Genomic DNA, 22,239 nt, shown 5'->3' on the forward strand with positions numbered 1-22,239 from the left:
CTGTGTGTACATGTATGTGTGTACATGTCTGTGTGTACCTTCAATGGCAGTGTGTTCTTGCTCGTGGCCATTTATTTCTGCAGATGAATTCTTCTTCTGTGGTGCCGTACCTTGTTCCCTGCAGGCCGCCTGCTGTAACAACAAGCAGAATAAATGTTGAGTGTGTTTTCACTGTCAGCTGATTGAATGTAGTTTCATCATGTCAGACCTCCTCCTCTCTCATCTTCAGCATCTCCAGGATCTGAGCGTACTCCTGCTCCTTCTGTTTGGCCTCGGCCATCGTGGCCTCATTCTGCTCAGCGTACGCCATGGCGACCACAGCGAGAATGAGGTTAATGAGGTAGAAGGAGCCGAGGAAGATGATGACCACGAAGAAGATCATGTAGGTTTTACCGGCGGCTCGCAGTGTCTGCAACCCAGGTGGATGAGAGACAGACAGGTGATATAAAGGCAGGTGAGAGACAGTCGTGTGACATACAGACAGGTGAAATAAATCAAACTGTTTCTGTTCATGTCCTCCTCTATGATTGGTTGTCTGTCCTCTCCATCTTTAACCTGTCTACACAAAGAGAGCAGATTTATTCCCACAACGTTCACTCTAACTAAAAAGTCAAACTAAGAAATCATCACAATGTGAGTGAAAGTCAAAGACCAGTTAGGACCAGTTAGTACTGGGACCAGTTAGTACTGGGACCAGTTAGTCCTGGGACCAGTTGGTAATGGGAGCAGTTAGTAATGGGACCAGTTAGTCCTGGGACCAGTTAGTCCTGGGACCAGTCCCTTACTGACCAGCTGGAACAGGTTCTCCCAGAAGTCCTGAGTCATCAGTCTGAACAGAGACAGGAACGCCCAACCAAACGAGTCATAGCTCGTGTATCCGTAGTTTGGGTTTCTCCCTGCCTTCAGACAGACGTAACCCTCAGGACAGACCCTGAACACATCATCATCTTCGTCATCATCACCATCGGTATTATTATTATTGATCACTGATCATTGATTGTTGTGAACTCACCCGGCATCAGAGCTGTTTCCACACAGCAGAGCATCAAGCTGACCTGGCTGGTAGTAGTAGTTCTCTATCAGACAGGCAGACAGACAGGGAGAGGGACAGGCAGATGGACAGAGAGACAGACAGGCAGAGAGAGAGAGACAGAGTCCGTCTCAACATGTGTAGATGTCTTCAGGATTGGACAGATTGGATTTAGTTACGAAGGTTACGATATTGTAACCCTGGTTCTAAAAGCACAGATGAAGCCCTTCATTGGTCTCTATGGGTAATACTGTCCTTCAATCACAAGCACACATTCACCAACAGAAAATTATCATCATTCAATTCAACTTTATTTGTATAGCAGTAATATTTAAAAAATCACAAATTTTCCTCAGAGGGCTTTAAAACCTGTAAAACAGACCAAATCCGTATTTTTACTGCCGTCACACTCTTTTAATAAAACAATCCAACAGCAATGTAACATGAAGTTATTGTCCTGTTAGTAGTAGCAATAGTTATTGTAGTATTAGTGGTAGTAGGAGTAGCAGTAGTATTTGTATCATGGAGAGGTTGTCGATGAGGTATTGTAGTATTAGTGGTAGTAGTAGTAGTAGTATTTGTGCCATACCTGGGTTGCTAATGTACTTGGAGTATTAATAGTAGTAGTATTTGTATCATACCTGGGTTGCTGATGTACTTTGAGTATTAATAGTAGTAGTATATGTATCACACCTGAGTTGTTGATATACTATAGTATTAATAGTAGTAGTATTGTATCATACCTGGGTTGCTGATGTACTTGGAGTAATCAAAGCCGCTGCTTTCTGTATTGTTGCTTTGGGTGTCGTTGCCATGGTAACCAGTACCGAGGTCGGACGTGTTAGATGTGTTGTTGCCGAGCAACAGCGGTGGTATCAGAACACATTTCTGACGCAGGTTTCCCATGAAGAGCTGCAGACCAATCAGAGCGAAGACGCTGAGACAGAACACCGTCAGAATCATGACATCAGCCAGCTTTTTCACTGATTGGATGAGGGCTCCGACAATCGTCTTCAGACCTGGCGGGTGGGGGGGGGGGGTGGGGAATTAAAAACTGACCGACCAATCGAAATCGGAATCGTAAACTCACACACACACACACACACACACACACACACACACACACACACACACACACACACACACACACACACACACACACACACACACTCACCAGGGATGACTGTGATGGTCTTCAGAGCTCGAAGAACCCTGAATGTTCTCAACACAGAAAGATTTCCCAAATCTACAAACTCTGTCAGGTATCTGAAACACAGAGAGACATCATCATCATCATCATCACCACCATCACCATCGAGAAAAATCTCAATACCAAGCAGACAATTTCTAGATTAGAAAGTTGATCTTAAGTTTTAAATAGAAAGTCATCTTTTAACCCTAGGTTCTTTATAAAGTAGTAATAAAGCATTTATAATTTCAATTAAAGCGATGAATAACAATAATAATGATAATAATGACGATTATAATAATGATATTAAAATAACACTAAAAAACAATAGGTTCTCTTGTGCTAGAGCTCGAAATAGGTTAAGTATGTGTATTATTGTGCATGAAGTATGTGTATTACTGTGTATAAAGTATGTGTATTATTGTTTATAAAGTAAGTCTATTATTGTGTATAAAGTATGTGTATTATGAGTATTACGCCATGCTGATGACCATGAAGTCCAACCAGTTCCAGGGGTCTTTCAGGAAGGTGAACCCACCAACACAAAATCCTCTGGACACAACTTTGATCGTTGCTTCAAACGTGTAGATGAACGTAAACACGTATCTGTTCAACGACAGAAAAATACGTCAGACATTGACACACAAAAAAAAGCTTAAACTACAGATGGAGAGAGAGCAAATATTTGTCTGGACTTTTAGTGCTTCATAAAGGCTGCAGCAATCAACACACATTTATAATTAAATAACTTATAATACAAATGACATCCTGATGGTGTTTTTATGAAGCCTGCACAGTTAAACTATTAAACTATTAAAAACAGTTAAACTATTGCTAAACTATTACCACTGATAAGCTCTCCTCTCCTGATGGGACGTCCTCTAGCGCCCCCTTCAGGACAAACACACTGTAGTGCCCCCCCCCCCCCCCCCCCCCTCAATACAAATACTCTGTAGTGCCCACCCTCAGGACAAACACAGTGTAGTGCCCCCCCCTCATTACAAACACAGTGTGGCACCTCCCCCTCAGAACAAACACAGTGTGGTGCCCCCCCTCATTACAAACACAGTGTGGCACCTCCCCCTCAGGACAAACACAGTGTAGTGCCCCCCCCTCATTACAAACACAGTGTGGCACCTCCCCCTCAGAACAAACACAGTGTGGTGCCCCCCCTCATTACAAACACAGTGTGGCACCTCCCCCTCAGAACAAACACAGTGTGGTGCCCCCCCTCATTACAAACACAGTGTGGCACCTCCCCCTCAGGACAAACACAGTGTAGTGCCCCCCCCTCATTACAAACACAGTGTGGCACCTCCCCCTCAGAACAAACACAGTGTGGTGCCCCCCCTCATTACAAACACAGTGTGGCACCTCCCCCTCAGAACAAACACAGTGTGGTGCCCCCCCTCATGACAAACACAATGTAGTGCCCCCCCCCCCTCATGACCAACACATGTGTCCATGTTGGTAAGAGCTGCTACACATTTAATCGACTCTTTCTAAATAACATTCTGGTTTGGTCAAACTATTTTTTTACAAACAAACCAAGAGGAAAAAAAATGACGTCACATGGCGGATGCCGAGGTCACTGATTGGACAGTTTTGATGTTGTCATCCAGCATCGTCAGAGTTACATGGACCCATAGAGGAAACCCTTATGTGTTTCATTATTACCCACCGCTGGCTGTGTGTATATTTGTGTGTATTCTCGTGTGTATTTGTGTATATTTGTGTGTATGTGTGTGTATTTGTGTGTATTTGTCTGTAAACTTTGTGTGTGTTGACTCACTCCACAGTTTTGCTCCACGCTGGAGGATCACTCAGAGTCATGAACGCACAGTTGGCCAGAATCGTTACCATGATGAACAAACTGAATAACGTTTTTAAGGTTTTAAGGAACAAAAAACATCATCAGCTGATTGTTTAGCAATAACATGCAAATCAAAGCAAACCGGCCAATGAGGGAGAAGCACAGTGTGATATCATAAAGGATATGAGTGAATGAGGATCTTGATGGCGATGGTCCTCAGCGGGTTGAACGGACTCAGCAGGTAACACGCCGACTCAGCATTAAACCTGTAAATGACGTTTCCTTTACCGAGCACGATGAACGTCTGCAGAGAAACAGACAGGTCAGAGACAGACAGGTAAGAGAGACAGAGAGAGACAGACAGACCGTTCAGAGGGACAGACAGGTAAGAGAGACACTCAGGTGAGCGAGACAGACAGGTCAGAGACAGACAGGTATACTGATTCATTACATTACTTAGCTGATGACTGAGACAAACAATCTAAAAATGAATCAATGATCAGATTTACTTTCTAATGTGACTTCTGCAGCTGAAGCTGAGAATAAATTGATTGATTTATTGATTAATACTGATCAGTCCCTGGGTCACAGGGAATATCATTTGTCAAAGAGAGAGAGAGACCTTCTGTGATTGGTAGAAGGGATCCAGCTCCTCCAGTGGGGTGTTGAGAAGCCCAGGGGGCGGGTCTCCGTAGATGAATGGGAGGGGTTTCCCGGCCTCTAGGTCACTGGCTGGTTTAGGAAGATCTTCCTCCGCTATCTGTCATTCAGAGGAACAATTTTTCATTCATTCATACTATTATTAAATTGTGATCAACCCTTTGCTAAACCCCGCCCCCTGCTGATACTCCATCAATCTACACTGGAGTCCACACTGTTATTAACTGCACTCCCTGAATAAATGTTATCTAATGTTGGAAAAAACATCATTACAATCATTAAAAAGCAGCATATGTATACATTTAGTATACCTTCTAGCGTAGCATAGACAAACTAATACATCCCGTCTCCAATGTTAGCTCTACAGGTCATCTGTGTTATTTACAATGTTAGCTCTACAGGTTGTTATGTAGAAACGTATCGTTTCAAATCCACAAAACCAGCCAGAAAATGAAGAAAATCTACAATTCTTGCATGAGAGTCTTTGGAGCCGGATAGTTGTCATGAGATGATTGGCCGATCTGCATTTGAGTGAGGAACTTGAAGGATTAATTGATTACTTATTCTCAGAGAATTAATTGCTAATTTTCAGTGTATTGATTAATTGTAACGATAGCTGATCAATGTTTTTGTACCTCTATGTTCTTCTCCTTCCTCCCCTGTTGCTCCTTCTCCTCAACTTCATGTCGTCGCTGAATTTCCTCCAGCGAGGACGGCGTGAAGTGTTTTAAGACCTCCGAACCAACAGGGGGCAGTAGAGGCGCCATCCTGGCATCATGCAGCGCTGCTTGAGCTCCACCGTCTTCTAGCAATCACCTCCTGTAGGAGAAGAGCGGGGATGATGCCTGTTTGTGAAATAATCACCAAATGCAATCTATTGTTTTTTTCGTGTTGCTCAGGATGCAGACAATGGCAACGGAAAGTCAATTGATGATGGACACACAAATTGAAGCCATCCGTGTGACTATGCAATGATCATAGCTAGTGACTTTGTATTCAATTTATATATATATACAGTCCTGTTTATCTTTACGACAACATAAAATACAACAAATTAGTGCTCAGTGTAGAAATAAAATATTGAAATAATAAATTTACGACAGCAGCAATTTGAACTTGTAAACATGAACTGAATTGAATGTAGAAACATTCAAGATAAAAAACAAATAATATTGGGGGAATGTTTTTAATGAATGCGGTTTGAAGAACTGTGAACGGCAGAAAGTTTGATCGTCTTTAAAAACTACAATAACAAAAGCAACAATGACGTTTGTAGAGTCCAGCCGTGGATTATTCAGCTGTGTGCAATGGCTCTTTTATTTGTTTACGTATGAAAAAAAAGTCCTCCACAAAGGAGACACCAGTGTTTCCTGTTTCCTCTTATAGCTCTTCCACAAAGGAGACACCAGTGTTTCCTGTTTCCTCTCATAGCTCCTCCACAAAGGAGACACCAGTGTTTCCTGTTTCCTCTTATAGCTCTTCCACAAAGGAGACACCGGTGTTTCCTCTTATAGCCCCTTGCTCCTCCAGATGCTTTGCAAGAATCGGAACGGACTTCAAGATGGAGGACTGAGATTGATTTCTGGGTCACAAGATGGAGGGTCGTCATCGAGACATCGAGGAGACACAACACGGGGGGGGGGGGGGTCAAAGTCAAAGTCCTACTTCCAGATGGTTCACTTTGTTTTTATCTTCATCTAGTGTGAATTATATTTTGTCTTTTATCATTATTTGTAAAGTCCTTTGTAATCTGTGGTTTTGATAAAATGATGATGATGGTGACGATGAAGATAATGACGTCACAGCTCTGTCACTTCTATATAGTTTTTTCCACCTTTCACTCACCTAATCAGTTCATTCAGTGCACCTGCCAGTCATACTCACCTCATCAGCTCATTACACTCACCTGCTCACTCTGCCTCCTCCACTATTTAAACCCCTGCCTCACACACACTCACTGCCAGATCGTTCTCTGCTTTCATGCAATACTTTCCCGCCTTCACCCATGGACTGATTCCCTGTTACCAACCCTGCCTGTTTCGGACTACCTCGCCTTGCCTCTGCCCTGGTAACTCGCTCAGCATTCTGTCCTTGACCACGAGAACCTGTCGCTGTTTTCCTGAGAATATTCTTCCTGTCGTGTGTGTCGAAGAAAATAAAGAATTCAAGTCAAACTATTCTTGGTGTTTGACCAGTTACGACAACTCACGGCAACCGTAGCCCCGACCAACATGGCGGCGTCGCCGCTACTTGCTCCGGTTTGCTCGGGAACGGATCCAGCAGCATCTACGGCGGTCTCAGAACCCCGGGTGGGGGAGCCCGAACGTTACGCTGGGGATCCTGAGGGTTGCAACGCATTCCTGACGAACTGTTCCATCCTGTTTGCGTTGCAGCCCCGCACCTTTGCGTCAGAGGATGCCAGGGTGGCGTTTACCATCAACCACCTGACAAGGAGAGCTCGCCTGTGGGGAATGGCGGAATGGGATCGTCGTACTCCTGCCTGTGCTTCCTTCCAGTCCTTCTCCGCCGAACTATGCAAGGTTTTCAGAGCGGTGTCCGGAGGACCGGATGTCACCAGAGGGCTAATGAGGCTCCAGCAGGGCCACCGATCTGTCATGGACTACGCCATTGATTTCCGGACCCAGGCTCGATTAAGCTCATGGAACATGGACGCCCAGTGTGATGCGTATCTGCTCGGGTTAGCGGATTACGTCAAAGATGAACTCATCTCGATCGAGCTACCCACATCCCTGGACGGACTTATTGAGGCAACCTCCAGAGTGGATCGCCGTATCCAGGTCAGGCGGCTGGCAAGGCGCCGGGAACAGTCACGCCAGGGGCAACCTTCTCAATTTCCTCGTGCTACAGCTCCGGAGTACACGCCGACGCAGCCGCTTCCTCAGGAGAGTGAACCCATGCAAGTGGAACGTACTGAGCTATCCATGGAGGAACGTGAGTGGCGCAGACGGGGAAATCTCTGCATGTACTGTGGTCAGGCGGGTCATTATGCTCACAATTGCCCGTTAAAGGGCCGGGGCTCGCCAGTAAGGAAGGAAGTACTGGTGAGCCGAGCAGATTCCCGATCCTCCGTCTGTCAACGACCACGCCCAACTACTATTAACCGGGGGCTCCCATACGATTTCCACCTTCCTGGATTCTGGAGCAGACGCGTCCATTATGGACGAGGACCTTGTTACACAGTTGGGGATCGACCGGATACCTCTTCCCCAGGCTGTTTCAGCTAGCGCCCTGGACGGTCATCTTCTGGGAACAGGGACTCACTAAACCGTCCCAGTACACATGCTGTTGTCCGGCAACCACCACGAGACCATCAGCTTCCACATCCTGCAAACCCCTCGCATTCCCCTCATTCTGGGATACCCCTGGCTACGTTGACATAATCCGCACGTCGACTGGACTACGGGAGCTTTTCGGCGTTGGAGCCAGTCCTGTCACCTAGTCTGCCTGAAGCAAGCCGCCGTTCCACAAGGTGCCGCGCTCACCCAATCCACGCCTGAACTTACGGGAGTTCATGCAGAATACTTGGACTTTAGGGAGGTTTTCAACAAATCCAAGGCCATGTCTCTGCCTCCCCACCGTCCGTATGATTGTGCCATCGACCTCTTTCCTGGTACGTTCCCACCTAAGGGGCGCCTTTATTCCCTGTCTGCTCCTGAAAGAGAAGCGATGGACAGTTATATTAATGATTCCCTGGCTTCCGGTATCATACGCCCCTCGTCCTTTCCCGCAGGGGCTGGATTTTTCTTTGTGGAGAAGAAGGATAAGACTCTCAGACCCTGCATCGACTACCGGGGCTTAAATGAAATCACGATTAAGAACCGGTACCCTTTGCCACTCATCGCAACGGCCTTCGAGCTACTTCAAGGAGCCACCATCTTCTCCAACCTCGACCTCCGCAATGCCTATCACCTGGTCCGGATCAGAGAAGGGGATGAGTGGAAGACGGCATTTAATACACCTAAAGGACATTACGAGTACCTTGTGATGCCCTTCGGCTTAACCATCGCCCCTGCCATCTTCCAGGCCCTGGTTAACGACGTGCTCCGAGACATGTTGGACCGGCACGTATTCGTCTACCTCGATGACATCCTGATCTTCTCCAAGAACCAAGAGGAACATGTGTACCACGTCCAGTCTGTGCTTCAATGCCTACTGGAGAACTCCCTGTTTGTGAAGGTGGAGAAGTGCGAGTTTCATGTTCCTACAGTCTCATTCCTGGGTTATATCGTTTCCCGGGGCAGCATCCAGATGGACCCCGTTAAGGTCACTGCTGTCACTACCTGGCCTGTCCCAAGCTCCCACAAGCAACTTCAAAGTTTCCTGGGGTTCGCCAATTTCTACCGGAGGTTCATCAGGAATTACAGCGCGGTCGCTTCCCCACTCACCGCCCTCACCTCCTCCAAGACTCCTTTCCTGTGGACTTCTGCAGCTGTAGAAGTCTTCCAGAACCTGAGGTCCAGGTTCACTTCTGCACCCATCCTCCGAGTCCCGGATCCGGACAGACAATTTGTGGTGGAGGTGGATGCCTCCGACATAGGAGTTGGGGGTGTCCTGTCCCAGCACTCAGCCACTGACCAAAAGCTCCATCCCTACGCCTTTTTCTCGAGATGGCTTTCCCCCGCCAAGAGAAACTATGACATTGGTAACCGAGAACTACTAGCAGTGAAGCTGGCCCTGGAGGAGTGGCGGCATTGGTTGAAGGGGACCAAGCTCCCATTCCTGGTTTGGATCGACCATAAAAACCTTGAGTACATCCGCACAGCCAAGAGACTCAATTCTCGAGAGGCCAGCTGGTCTTTATTCTTCACCCGGTTTCACTTCACGCTCTCCTATCGCCCCGGGTCCCAAATGTCAAGCCTGATGCCCTTTCCCGTCAGTTCCAGGAGGAGGAAACCACCTCTGGCTCCTCGTCCATCCTCCCTGCCTCCTGTCAAGTAGCCGTTCTCACCTGGGAGATTGAGGAATCGGTGAAGGCCGCGACTAGGGGTCAAGCCGGTCCCAGCGCGTGCCCTCCTAACCGCCTGTTCGTCCCTCAGGCCCTTCGGTCCGACGTCCTCCAGTGGGCACACTCCTCTCCGCTTACCTGCCACCCGGGCATCCAGAGGACCCAGGACGTCCTGCGGCAGCGCTTCTGGTGGGTCTCGCTCAACGAGGACACCAGGGAATTCATCAACGCCTGTCCAGTGTGCAACCAACATAAACCTTCCCACCAGGCTCCGGCCGGCCTCCTGCAGCCTCTCCCGGTGCCTCATCGTCCGTGGTCTCACATCTCCCTGGACTTTGTCACCGGATTACCATCATCTGAGGGCCACGCCGCCATTCTGACAGTGGTCGACAGATTCAGCAAACTGGCCCATTTTATTCCTCTGCCCAAACTCCCATCTGCTAAGGAGACGGCAGAACTCATCTCCCTGCATATCTTCCGCCTGCATGGAATTCCAGTCAACGTTGTCTCCGACCGAGGTCCTCAGTTCACCTCCATCTTTTGGAGGGAATTCTGTACTCTGCTGGGGGCCACCGTCAATCTGTCCTCGGGGTTTCACCCTCAACCCAACGGTCAGACGGAGAGGAAGGAATCAGGAGATGGAAACAGCCCTCCGCTGCATGGTCTCCCGGAATCCTGCCTCCTGGTGCCGCCAGTTGATGTGGGTGGAGTACGCCCATAACACCCTGACCAGCTCCGCCACAGGCCTGTCACCTTTTCAGTGTGCTTATGGGTTCCAGCCACCTCTGTTCCCTGCATTGGAAAAGGAGGTTTCCTGCCCATCTGTTCAGACATTCATCCGCCGCTGCCACCAGACCTGGGCTAGGGCCCGAGCAACCCTGCTCCGGTCTGCGGACTGCGCTGCTACAGCGGCTAACCGACACCGCACTCCAGCCCCTATCTACCAGGTGGGTCAGAGGGTGTGGTTGTCAACCCGGGACCTACCTTTGCGGGTGGAGTCAAAGAAGCTGGGCCCAAGGTTCATCCGGCCGTTCGAAATTGAGAGGATCATCAACCCGGTGGCAGTAAGGCTCAAGCTCCCCAGATCCATGTATCCAAGTTCAAACCGGTCCGGGAGAGTCCTTTGGTGCCGGCTGCTCCGCCTCCTCGCCTCATCGAAGGAAGTCCGGTTTACTCGGTTCATCGCCTGCTTGCGCTCCCGCCACTGGGGGCGAGGGCTTCAATACCTGGTCGACTGGGAGGGATACGGTCCGGAGGAGAGGCAATGGGTTCCGGCTCGGAACATCTGCGACCCCCGACTCATTGCCAGATTTCATCGGCAGCACCCAGAACAACCATCTAGGACCAAGACGACTGCCAGGAACACCCAGCAGGTCCCCGGTGTGGACTATGAGGGACCTCCCTCCGGGCCCAAGAAACCCTACCACCTGAACCCCTCCACCCACCCGGCTGGGGATTCTGACTCTGCGGCCTCTGAGGAGTTTTATGTTTTGGACTACCTCGCCTTGCCTCTGCCCTGGTAACTCGCTCAGCCTTCTGTACTTGACCACGAGAACCTGTCGCTGTTTTCCTGAGAATATTCTTCCTGTCGTGTGTGTCGAAGAAAAGAGTTCAAGTCAAACTATTCTTGGTGTTAGTCGTACTGCTCCTGGGTCCTTACTACACCCGTAACAGATGATGATGATGATGAAGATGATGATATAACCATCATTAGTATTTGTGATGGTTTCATCTTGTTCTGCAGATATTCATTAGTGGAACCTCGAACATCTGCTGCTCTTAGTTTGTCTCAGGTCATTTCAACTTGTTACTAGCTGTCTGTCTGTCTGTAGTACAGGGTTATCAGAATTAGTGATGGGCAAGTTAACGCAATAATAACGGGTTAACGCATTAATTAATTAAGGGCAACAATTATTTTATCGCGTGTTAAGGCATTTTTTTTTTTTTATTATTATTTTTAAAGTCCGTTGCTCACTGGCAGCGGTGGAGGAAGTCTTCGTGAGACTACGTTGATGCAGCGTGTGGGAGAAGTATATATAAACTAAAGCAAGACAAGCTAACAGATGCTACAGAGAAGTGGATACAAACTGCAGCCGATTAGTATTGTGGAAGATGTCGGTCTGAGGAACGTTCTCAAGATGCGTTCGCGTCGCGTTTGGTGTGAATGCACCTTTAGGATCGCAACGAATGAAGTCACGTATGAGCCTCAAGACGCACGGTCACAAGAAGAATACACGAGTTGTATGAAAAGGAGAGGACTACTAAAGCGACGGCGTTACAACCAGCAGCTGTTGCTCTCACTGGAGACTACTGGACATCGCTGGGTCACCATCATCACCTCGGAGTTACAGCATTATATTGAACAGTAGAGCTGCATTCACATGCTCTAACTGTCATGAAGACACAAGACACACATTTAGATGAAACGTGCTGAAACATGTTATTCATGTTGCACAGCAGTGGAATGTTTCACATAAAGTCAGCACACTGAGCACAGATAGTACAAGAAATATAACTGCTACTGTGTAAAGGGAATACTGCTGTTAAAAAGAACCTGATTTGTTTAAAGTGTTTGCAAACCAAATGTTATTGCCCTTTTGTTCATATTGCAGTACTTTTAAAATAAAAGTGCGCAATACACTATATTTGAATTCATTATTGAACTTTGCGCATAACAATTTTATGCGCAAAATTTTATGCGCAACATTTTTTTTTAATCGCGATTAAATGCATTATGCGCAAAATTCAATTAATTCAATTCAACTGATCTACAGTCAGTTTGATAGCCAATCAGACACACAGCTGCTCCAAGAAATAAACACACACACACACACACACACAGTCTCTGGTGTCTTCATCGTTGCCAGGGATGACCCCACCCTTGCGTTGCCATGGCAGCAGCAGCTGTTGCAAGTCATCAGTTTGACCCTCTGGTGTAAAGTTGCAGTCGCTACGATGACCCAACTCATTCCAACACACACACACACACACACACACACACGTTTACTGAGGGAACTGTTGGGGACATTGCATAGACTTCCATTCATTTCCTGGAGACTTACTGTAAGTGTGAAATGTGTCACGGAGCTAAACAAACTCTTCAGGGGTTGTAGTAACTGGAAGAGATGGAGATTCACTTCTGTACATGACTGAGTAACATGAAAGGTGAAAGTCTAAACTCTAAAAACACAGAAAGAGTTATTGCTCAAAACAAACTCATAGAAATGGTAAATGTAACGCGCTCTAACACCACTTGTCATTCAACCATTACCACCTAATACCACCCATTCACACCCATTACCAACCTGATGGCACACAGGAGCTACTACGGGTTAAGTGTCTTGCTGAAGGACACATCGACATAGACTGGAGGAGCCGGGGTTTGAACTTCCGATCTTCTGAAGGATCTACTGGTCATCTGTCACAGCTATCGTTGGTGGTGTCGTATTTCATAGTAATTATATCACAAATAAGAAGTAGTTACCTTCTTAGATCCAGAACGAAGACAGACAATGACTTCACTCCTGTCCTGCTCATTTTAAATCATTTGAGTTAATAAAATGTTTAAAAATTATTTGTGTAAAGAATCCTCCTGAAAACCAAACAGACAGTTTTTTATCTAACTGTCTTCATCAAAATGAATATTTTCACAACAAAACAGATTATCTGCATTCTCACTGTTCATTACTCTCAGATAACATAGAGTTCACCTGTCTGTCTGTCTGTCAGATCGGCTATCAGCTCAGTGACTCTGCTGGTTCCCACAAATATTAGGCTTCAGGCAGCTAAATACAGCAGCACGCACACATGCACACACACACACACAGTAGAGGTTTTACAGCTGTCCCACACTGACTCCACGTCTCCACAGAGCAGCATCAGTGTTTCATTACTTTGACCAGAATACAGTAATCTTTTAAACTTCACTCAATTTACATTCATAACAGAACGGAAAATATTACATTCTGCTACAAATAAATGAAAAACCAAATACATATACTGTTCAAATCTGATTGCAGTGTTGGAGGAAATAAAAGACTGAAAGACGAGAGAGATCTTAAGAAGTTTATAGTACCATATTACTCTACTAGAGAGCACTATCATATAGTATATTATCCTACTAGAGAGCATCATCATATCGTAAGGAGCTTATAGTACTTTTTTTGGGTGATGTCAGAAAATATGACAACAGACTTTGAAAGCGAACAAGATCAGCTCTTCAATCATTGATATAAAATCTGATCACCAATCGCTCAAAGCCCAATGAACACCATCCATCCAGCAGTCAGAGCACATGCTGGGACATGACTCCTCCACATTCATCCAACATCTGGAATCACCAGGCTACTTCGCTTCTGCTCTTCTTGTTGACTTCAGCTCTGCTTTCAATCCAACGACATCAAATGATCAAGAAAGTTCACCATCATCACCACCATCATCACCAACGCCGTGTCCTCACCCTCCCCCCTCCCCACACACACACACACACTAATGACCGGGCCAGCACTTCACTCATCACCAAATACTTCAAATACTGACACTGCATTTCTCACTTGACTTAATGGACAAGACAAAAGAACACAGCCAACACCTCCATCCACAGCTTAAAATATCTTGGCCTCATCATAGACAATAAACTCAGTTTCTATCAACACATCACTAACATCCAGAAAAGATCATCGGGACACTGAAAACACTTTCTGTTGTGCTCCCCCTCCTGTTCTTGTTTTAGGGTTAGCATCACCACAGCATCACCACAGCATTATCTACTGTGTTGTTCCCCTGTAATCTCCAACAAAAACAAACTCACAATCTCAACTGACAAGAATCACACCTTGAACACTTCACACAGTTTCTGGTCTTCTTCCATCACTTAGATGGAGAAGAGCTTTCTTTCCCCTGAACCTCGCAGGGGGGTCTCACTGGGCGATCAGAAACCTTTCTGGTACACAGGTCCGACCGAGCAGCTCACTGTGACCCCTGACACTGGGGGTTACATTACAGTCATTTAGCAGATGCTTTTATCCAAAGCGACTTACAATTCAGATTCTATCACATTTCTACACCGTAGGCACAGCTACTGGAGCAATTTTGGGGTTAAGTGTCTTGCTCAAGGATACATCGACATGCGACTAGCAGAGCCAGAGCCGGGGATCGAACCGCCGACTCTCTGATTGAAGGACGGCCCTGCTATCCACTTAGCCACAGTCGCCCCCGGTTGAGTGGCAACAGCCAGTAAATGAAGGTCTCTCCTGTGAAATACTTGTCTCATCTTTGGTCTGATAAAGTCCTCAGATTCAATGAACCGTGCCACTAAGCTACAACTGTTGCTCTCCTATGTCGCACTGATTAGAGACAGGTTTTTATATGAATAAATGGATTGACATTGGTGGCTAAAACAAAGCTAGCTAACACTTTGGATGACGTTAGCTGGATGTGGCTAACGTTAGCAGAGCAAGTACCGCAGCGCTTTCTGTGATTATGAGCATGATGACAAACATCGACAGTAGTTTGTATGAAGTTAAGAGTGTAAAACTATTAATGACCAAAACAAATGCATGAGACTCATGAGCCAGATGAAGATCTTATATAAATACATTTGTGAAGATACAACTGACTAAATATGTAACTAGAGAACCGTTAATGATGTTAGAAAACATGAGTCTTACTGTGTCCAGTAGCTGTTGGTTTGTTCACTGCTTTAAACTGGAGGTGTGTGTGTGTGTGTCCATCACTCACATGTCGTTCAGCCTCTTGTCTTTGTGATAACAGGCGCCACACAGAGTCTGAGACAAACTGCATTAATGTCACAGAGTTGTTTTTCACCACAAGATGGCTCCAGCGAAAATTTGAATTAATACAAATAGTAATCAGCGTACAAATTTAAAGCTGACAGGTACGAGTTTCCTACTGCACAACATTCAGGTCATACTTTGATACGCATTTTATTTCTCATGTTGGCTGGTTTAATAACTGTTTATACATGTAATGACAAACATGTGTTAACCACTGTAGGTCTTTTAATGATTTATCCACTATAACAAAGGTTTTTTAAATATTTCCTTCCTCATTAGGCCTGTTCTTAATCTGACGATCAGCTGACTATTCGTTTGAAAGCTTCTGTTTCCTGCTGAAATCTAGTCGGTCAGTCAGAGTTCCTCTTAGCTAGGCTAATAGTTTACCTCTGCTCCCAGCCTTTGTGCTAAGCTAGGCTAACAGTTTCCCTCTGCTCCCAGCCTTTGTGCTAAGCTAGGCTAACAGTTTCCCTCTGCTCCCAGCCTTTGTGCTAAGCTAGGCTAACAGTTTCCCTCTGCTCCCAGCCTTTGTGCTAAGCTAGGCTAACAGTTTCCCTCTGCTCCCAGCCTTTGTGCTAAGCTAGGCTAACAGTTTCCCTCTGCTCCCAGCCTTTGTGCTAAGCTGGGCTAACAGTTAACCTCTGCTCCGAGTCTTTGTGCTAAGCTAGGCTAACAGTCTCCCTCTGCTCCCAGCCTTTGTGCTAAGCTAGGCTAAACCTGTCATCTATCCTGGAGTAACAGGGATGAAAATGATCGCAGTCTTCTTTTCTCTTAGAGTCAGAGGCAATGCTGTCTGCCTGCCACACACACACACACACACACACACACACACACACACACACACACACACACACACACACACACCTGTTATCAGTGTTCCAGCAGTGTGACGCTGTGTCACACTGATAGAGAAAAGTCATTCTGGTTTTATGCGCACACTGTGTGTGTGTGTGTGTGTGTGTGTGTGTGTGTGCAATTGCGTGTTGGGGTGTGTGTATGTGCAACTGTAGACTGCAGAATGTTGTTGGACGCAGTCAGAGACGCCAGGCATTTCCTCTCTCTGTTAGCTCTCCACGCTAAAATAAAACGCTGTGTGTGAGAGAGAGAGTCCATATTAACACTGTGTACTTTTGTATTTGTCAACATTATTTTTTTTAAACTTTCATGCCAAGAAAGTGATATAGAATTGAAATTTGAATTATCTGTGTGTGTGTGTGTAGGTATGTGTGTGTGTGTGTGTGTGTAAGTATGTGTGTACGAGTGTCCTTCATGAAGTTCAAATGATTTCAGTTAGTATGGACCATAAACAGCTCACTATCCATCAAATATGGAAAAAGGGTATGTGTATAATATATATATTAGTGCTGGGTAACGATTAACATTTTTAATCGCGATTAATCGGATGATTTTTTTGCGATTAATTGCGATTAATCGCATTGTTATGTGCAAAAATTCAATAATGAATTCAAAAGTAGTGTATTGTGCACTTTTATTTTAAAAGTACTGCTATATGAACAAAAGGTCAATAACATTTGGTTTGTAAACACTTTAAACACATCAGGTTCTTGTTAGCAGCAGTATTCCCTTTACACAGTAGCAGTTATAACACAGTTATAATGATTCTGATCATAGCTATTCAGCCGGTGTTCACAACTTTATCTTCATGTGTGTAAGAGATGCAATTTGAAATATACTTCTTGAAAACTGCAAACCCATCTACATCACGTTTTTTTCTGTTTGTTAAATTCTCAGTAGCGATAACTAAATGATGCTTATTATACATATTACAAACAAAAAAAATTGTTTAAATGAATCATTGCTTTTTGGCTTTTTTTGGTATTTTGGTCAGACATGTGCAACGCTGATTACCGTATTATGTGTGGTATTTGTTATAAATGTACGTTGGTACATAGAGGGTGATAAGAAGCTGTACATGGAGAGACTTAGGACCCAGGGGAATGTAGGTGAAGGAAACAGGAAGAGACAGAAGAGACGCCACACAAACAGCTGTTCACCGCTCACTGCCGGCTGGTCAGCCGGCCGGTTCTTGTGTAAAAGATGTCCGCTTAATAATAAAAAAAAAACTGCGTTAGCACGCGATAAAATAATTTTCGGTGTTAATTAATGAATGCGTTAACGCGATAATAATGCGTTAACTTGCTCAGCACTAATATATATATATATATATATATATATGTGAAAAAAATGCTCCCATGGGTTTCACATTTTTTAATTTTGATTCTGTTAATCATTGAAAAAACGTTTTATTAGTACACTTTTGGCTACTTATCTCTACTTTCGAATGTTAAATGAATAAATCTGTAAAAAAATGGCTTCCAAGATGCGTTAAGAATAAATAGTTATAGATATAATTGGTCTTACCTTCAAACTCCTGGAGAGGGACTGTAGCCTTGTTACTCTGGAACCCCCAGCTAAGGTTTGTGGTTACGGTGGAAGGAATGGCTGAGATGATGGAGACAGACTTGCTGCTGACTTCTAGCAAATCGTTAGACGTCTCAGAAATAGAGAGCAGGGTTTGCATCAGACTGTGTTCAGGAGGGGAGGAGAACTGCAGACCCGTACTGGGGATATTTTAGAGCTTTGGAAAGAGCACTTTGAACTCCTGAACCTACATGTTCTCTGTGACAGAGGTGAGGACTTTAGAAAGAGCCCATATCTCTGGCAGAGTTTGCTGAGTTAGTCCAAAAGCATCTGGGGTTGATGAGATTCTCTCTGAGATGCTGAAGGCTCTGGACATTGTAGCCGTCTTGGTTAACACACATTTTCTGTGTCGCATTAATGTCAGGATGGAAGTTTCCATTTTTAAAAAGGGGAAAGGGAGAGGGAGCTCTAACTATCGGGGTATTACACTACTTTCCCTCCCAGGAAAAAGTTAATTATAAGTTATGAGAAAAGAGGCTCCATCCAAATGTCAAACCTCAGATTCCGAAGCAGTAATGCCAATGGAACAGTGGACCAGATCTGTACCCTTGCAGAGCAGTTGAGGGGTCATTGGATTTTGCCCATCCAGTCTACATGTTTTGTAGACTTGTAGAAATCTTATGACCGTGTCCCCCGGAGTATACAGGTACTGTAGGAACACAGTGAACTGGGGTTGTTGCTTTCGAGCCATCCAGTCCTTGTATAACCAAAGTGAAAGATATGTCCAACTACCCGGCACAAAGTCAAACATGATTCCAGTGGGTGTTAACCTCCCTTGGGACCATTTTGTTTGTGATTTTAATGGACAGGATCTCAAGGCACATCTGGAGGAAGCCGATTGTCTAGTTTGGAGACCCCGGATTTGTGTCTGTGCTCTTTGAAGATAGGCATGTGGAGGTAGCTCAGAGAAGAGCAGCTGCTCCTTCACGTCGAAAGGGGACAGCTGAGGGGTTTCTGATCAGGACTCTCTTCTGGGAAAGCCTCAGGGTTCCCTAGGAAGAGGTCTGGAATACCCTCATAATACCCCTCCTGTACCAACATAAGATACTAGATGGATGGAGGAATGGAGGGGTGGATGGTCTGGTCTGTCGATGGACAGAGAAAATAAACTCTTCCTTCCATTTGAAATGAAGTTGTAGGTTTTGCGCTTTTTTAATATATTTTTCGTGATCCTTACTTTATGTAACATCCTAAACATAGTGCTGCAAAACGTGTTTTGGGGTTTAAATGAAGGCAATCATGTTAAAGAATTCTCTTATTCTAAATTATTGTTGTTTGTCCATTTGTATTTGCTATGCGACCTGTATTTGCTATTCGCATTTTATAGAAGGTTTGGAGTGTTGTAATCCCAGGGGGTTAAAAAAAACACAACGAACAGCAGAATCCCAAAACTGAAAACAGAATGCCAACTCAACGAACGAATAACCAAGGAGTCAAATATTCAGACCCAGCCCTAAATTTTAGTGACAGAATGTTCTGAAGATATGTGGTTTAGGGTCCATGAGTGTCCTCACAAAGATAGGAGTACAAGGTTGTGTGCGTGTTAATGTGTGTGTGTGTCTTTTGAGGATCACATTGCGATTCAGATGCCAAGTAACTTGTAACTCTAAAACCTCCAAATGTGTTGCAATTACATCTGTGTAGGTGTATGAGTGTGTGGTTGTGTGTGTGAGAGAGTGATCTCTGAGTCTCTGCAGCAGCTTCATTCAGTTCCATTTAAAAATATCCTGATTAAAGCAAATTCAAGCATTACAGGTTGAACTGAAGGAAAGTGCTACTTTTGGGTAGCCAACTCCTACACCATCAACTTTACTGACGACATAGTTGTGGTGGACCTGCACACAATGAAAAAGCCGACCTGAAGGAAGTAAAAGACGTGATCGGCTGGTGTCAGAATAACAACCTACTCCTGAAGTCAGCAAGACTACGGAGCTGATAGAGGACTTTAGGAAGAAGCAGGGAGGACTCTCCCCCCTTAAGATCTGCAGGTTGTTGGTGGGGAGGGCAAACAGCTTCAAGACAACAACGTTATGCTGGGAGGATATCATGGCCATAGTTTTGCTCTATATAATGTGGCAACCCGGGGGACGTGGAGTCAAGGATCTGAATAAAACTCAGGGGCAGTTGGTACGAAACAAAAAGTGTCCCTTAATAAAGAGGTAGGGGTCAAACTTAATTAAAGATTCTTTCATCTACTGCCAGTGCAGTTCTTCTGTCCTGTGTGGGACGAGCAGAGGAGAGAGGTGAGTCTGCTGGATTACCTCCTGTTTCATGCAGCTTGTCTCTGGTGGTTAAGGAGGCCGCTGCTGCTTCTCAGCTCTGTGAACATGTGCTCACTCTAATCACCTGATGGGCTGCAGGTGTGACCAATGCCTCGTTTCTAGTGGCTGCAGCACCTGAACTGGATAAACCTGATATACCTGTTATATATATCTATATGATATACCTGAATTGGATAGAAGACTCCCTCTATCACCTCCTCCAACCTGAGCTTGGAGATCCGCCCCCCTGTGCTGGATCTGCTGGGTTCTCCTCCTGGTTTGCCACACTATCTAATAAGATGTTGAAGCAATTTTTGAGTTGATACCATTTGTTACACAGATTTGGTGCTACATTTCACAATTTCTTGCAACTTAAGAATTCATAAAAATGATTAAAAAAATCCCTCCAAAATACCACATTAAGATTACAAGACCTTGAGGAGAACCATAGAACAATACTATGTGATTTGGTATCTAAGGTTTTTGGGCTTGAAATGGTGTAAATACGAATGGGACAGCACTTTGCTGCGATATATGACGTTACCATGACAACGGTGGAAGATGTCATGAGATCAAAGAAATGTGTGAAGGAGAATTCTTAAGGACTAATGAATCATGATGTGACATGGATATAATAGAGTGCTGCAGGGAGGGCATATTTTTGTAGGCCAACCCAGAAATTAGCAGCGCAGTGGTTCTCTCGACAAAAAGCCAATTGGATTTTTCCATTGGATACTGGATTATTCCAGAAAATAAACTGTCATCAAAGAGTTTGTGTTCCTTACACGTTTGTGAGTTTGCCTTAGTGCTGTCACAAGGAACTGTGGACATAAGACATACCTGTACCCTGCACATGCCTGTACATAAGGTATGTACAGTTATGTCTCACCTGTGGCTCAGGTATGTGAGACCTTTAAACTTTTAACTGTTTTTATACTGTGTCTGCCGCTTGTCTTGCTAATTTAAAGTCCACTACTGTTTTAAGCCCATTTTAATGTGTTTTCCTGTTTTATCAGACATTTTAGATATTGTAGTGTTTTTTTGCTTCACATATCATACACAGGCTAAAAACATGGTGATCACCTCCCAACCAGGATCCCTTTCACCTCTGTAAAGGTGCTTAGCTCTCGACCACCTGAGCACTGCAGTGCGCTCCATTCATAATAAGCCAGCCCGGTCTCTGTAATTTGTATAAATGACACAACAATTTGTCATTTTGTGTGCAATAACAACATCTTGCTTTTTGCCTGTTATTTGAAGGCAATGTAGTAGACTACAATGTATACGTATAATATGCTGAACAAGTGACTGCTTCTGGTGGTGATGGATCAAACCAACATGGTGGTTATCAACAAGTCAACCCAGTTTTCTAATCCTGGCTATAAGTGCGTTCACATGAAAAGTGTTTGTAGCACCAATCACAAACAGTCTACAGCCAGCATAGCTGCATAGTTCACAAACTAAGACAAAAATATAATATTAGACAAATACAAAGAAGTTAGGAACTTAATCCATAAACCACAGGAAGCACCAGATTACAGACTGTTTGAATGTGTAAATGAAAATAATTCAATATCACTGCGCCATCCAGGGCACGACTAGATGTGATTATAATTACATTTGTGTATTCTGTTACGTTAATGTGCTGCTTGGATGTAATCTAATAGAATAAAATATTAGCCTTCCGCTGCAACACCAGCGGTGTGAAAAGGATTTGGGAGTGTCATGTTTTGGGTTTTGTTTAGTTGTTTTTTCTGTTTGCCTCTTGTGTCCTGTGTTCTCTTCACTTCCTGCCTTTGTATGTTTTCCCGCCTGTGATTGTTTGCCCCGCCCCTGATTGACTCCACCTGTGACCCTGATTATGGTATGTTCCCTGTGTTGCTCCTCGTCCTGTTCCGCTCTGCTGTGTTTAACCCTAACCCTAATCAGTTTGAGAGAGTATCAGTTTAACAGCAGGTGTACAACACAAACACACACACACACTCACATACAAGATCACGGTGCGTTACAGAAGAGTGGAACGGTGGTTTGCTGCTGCCTTTAATTGAACCTTATTCAAGGATATTAATCAATTTCCTGCATT

At 44.9% G+C, this 22,239-nt stretch overlaps 1 protein-coding gene across 1 annotated transcript in view; it reads right to left on the bottom strand.

The window, feature by feature from the left end:
• Window positions 1-16,206, bottom strand: part of LOC142944096 (sodium channel protein type 4 subunit alpha B-like) — a gene marked incomplete at its 3' end in the record, with an annotated part of 37,285 nt that extends 21,079 nt beyond the window's left edge. The window contains exons 1-12 of the mRNA XM_076085598.1: window positions 15,328-16,206; window positions 5,328-5,511; window positions 4,655-4,792; window positions 4,218-4,336; window positions 4,012-4,101; window positions 2,697-2,825; window positions 2,205-2,296; window positions 1,774-2,049; window positions 1,013-1,076; window positions 790-931; window positions 209-409; window positions 39-132 (exon numbers count right to left, since the gene is read on the bottom strand). Of these exons, the coding sequence (XP_075941713.1) occupies window positions 39-132; window positions 209-409; window positions 790-931; window positions 1,013-1,076; window positions 1,774-2,049; window positions 2,205-2,296; window positions 2,697-2,825; window positions 4,012-4,101; window positions 4,218-4,336; window positions 4,655-4,792; window positions 5,328-5,459 (1,477 nt within the window). The remainder of the gene's footprint in view (window positions 1-38; window positions 133-208; window positions 410-789; window positions 932-1,012; window positions 1,077-1,773; window positions 2,050-2,204; window positions 2,297-2,696; window positions 2,826-4,011; window positions 4,102-4,217; window positions 4,337-4,654; window positions 4,793-5,327; window positions 5,512-15,327) is intronic.
• Between the last annotated feature and the right edge of the window lie 6,033 nt (window positions 16,207-22,239).

The sequence above is a fragment of the Anarhichas minor genome, unplaced genomic scaffold, assembly GCF_050575085.1.
Source record: "Anarhichas minor isolate MPS153535 unplaced genomic scaffold, ASM5057508v1 ptg000189l, whole genome shotgun sequence".
Taxonomy (NCBI): Eukaryota; Metazoa; Chordata; class Actinopteri; order Perciformes; family Anarhichadidae; genus Anarhichas; species Anarhichas minor.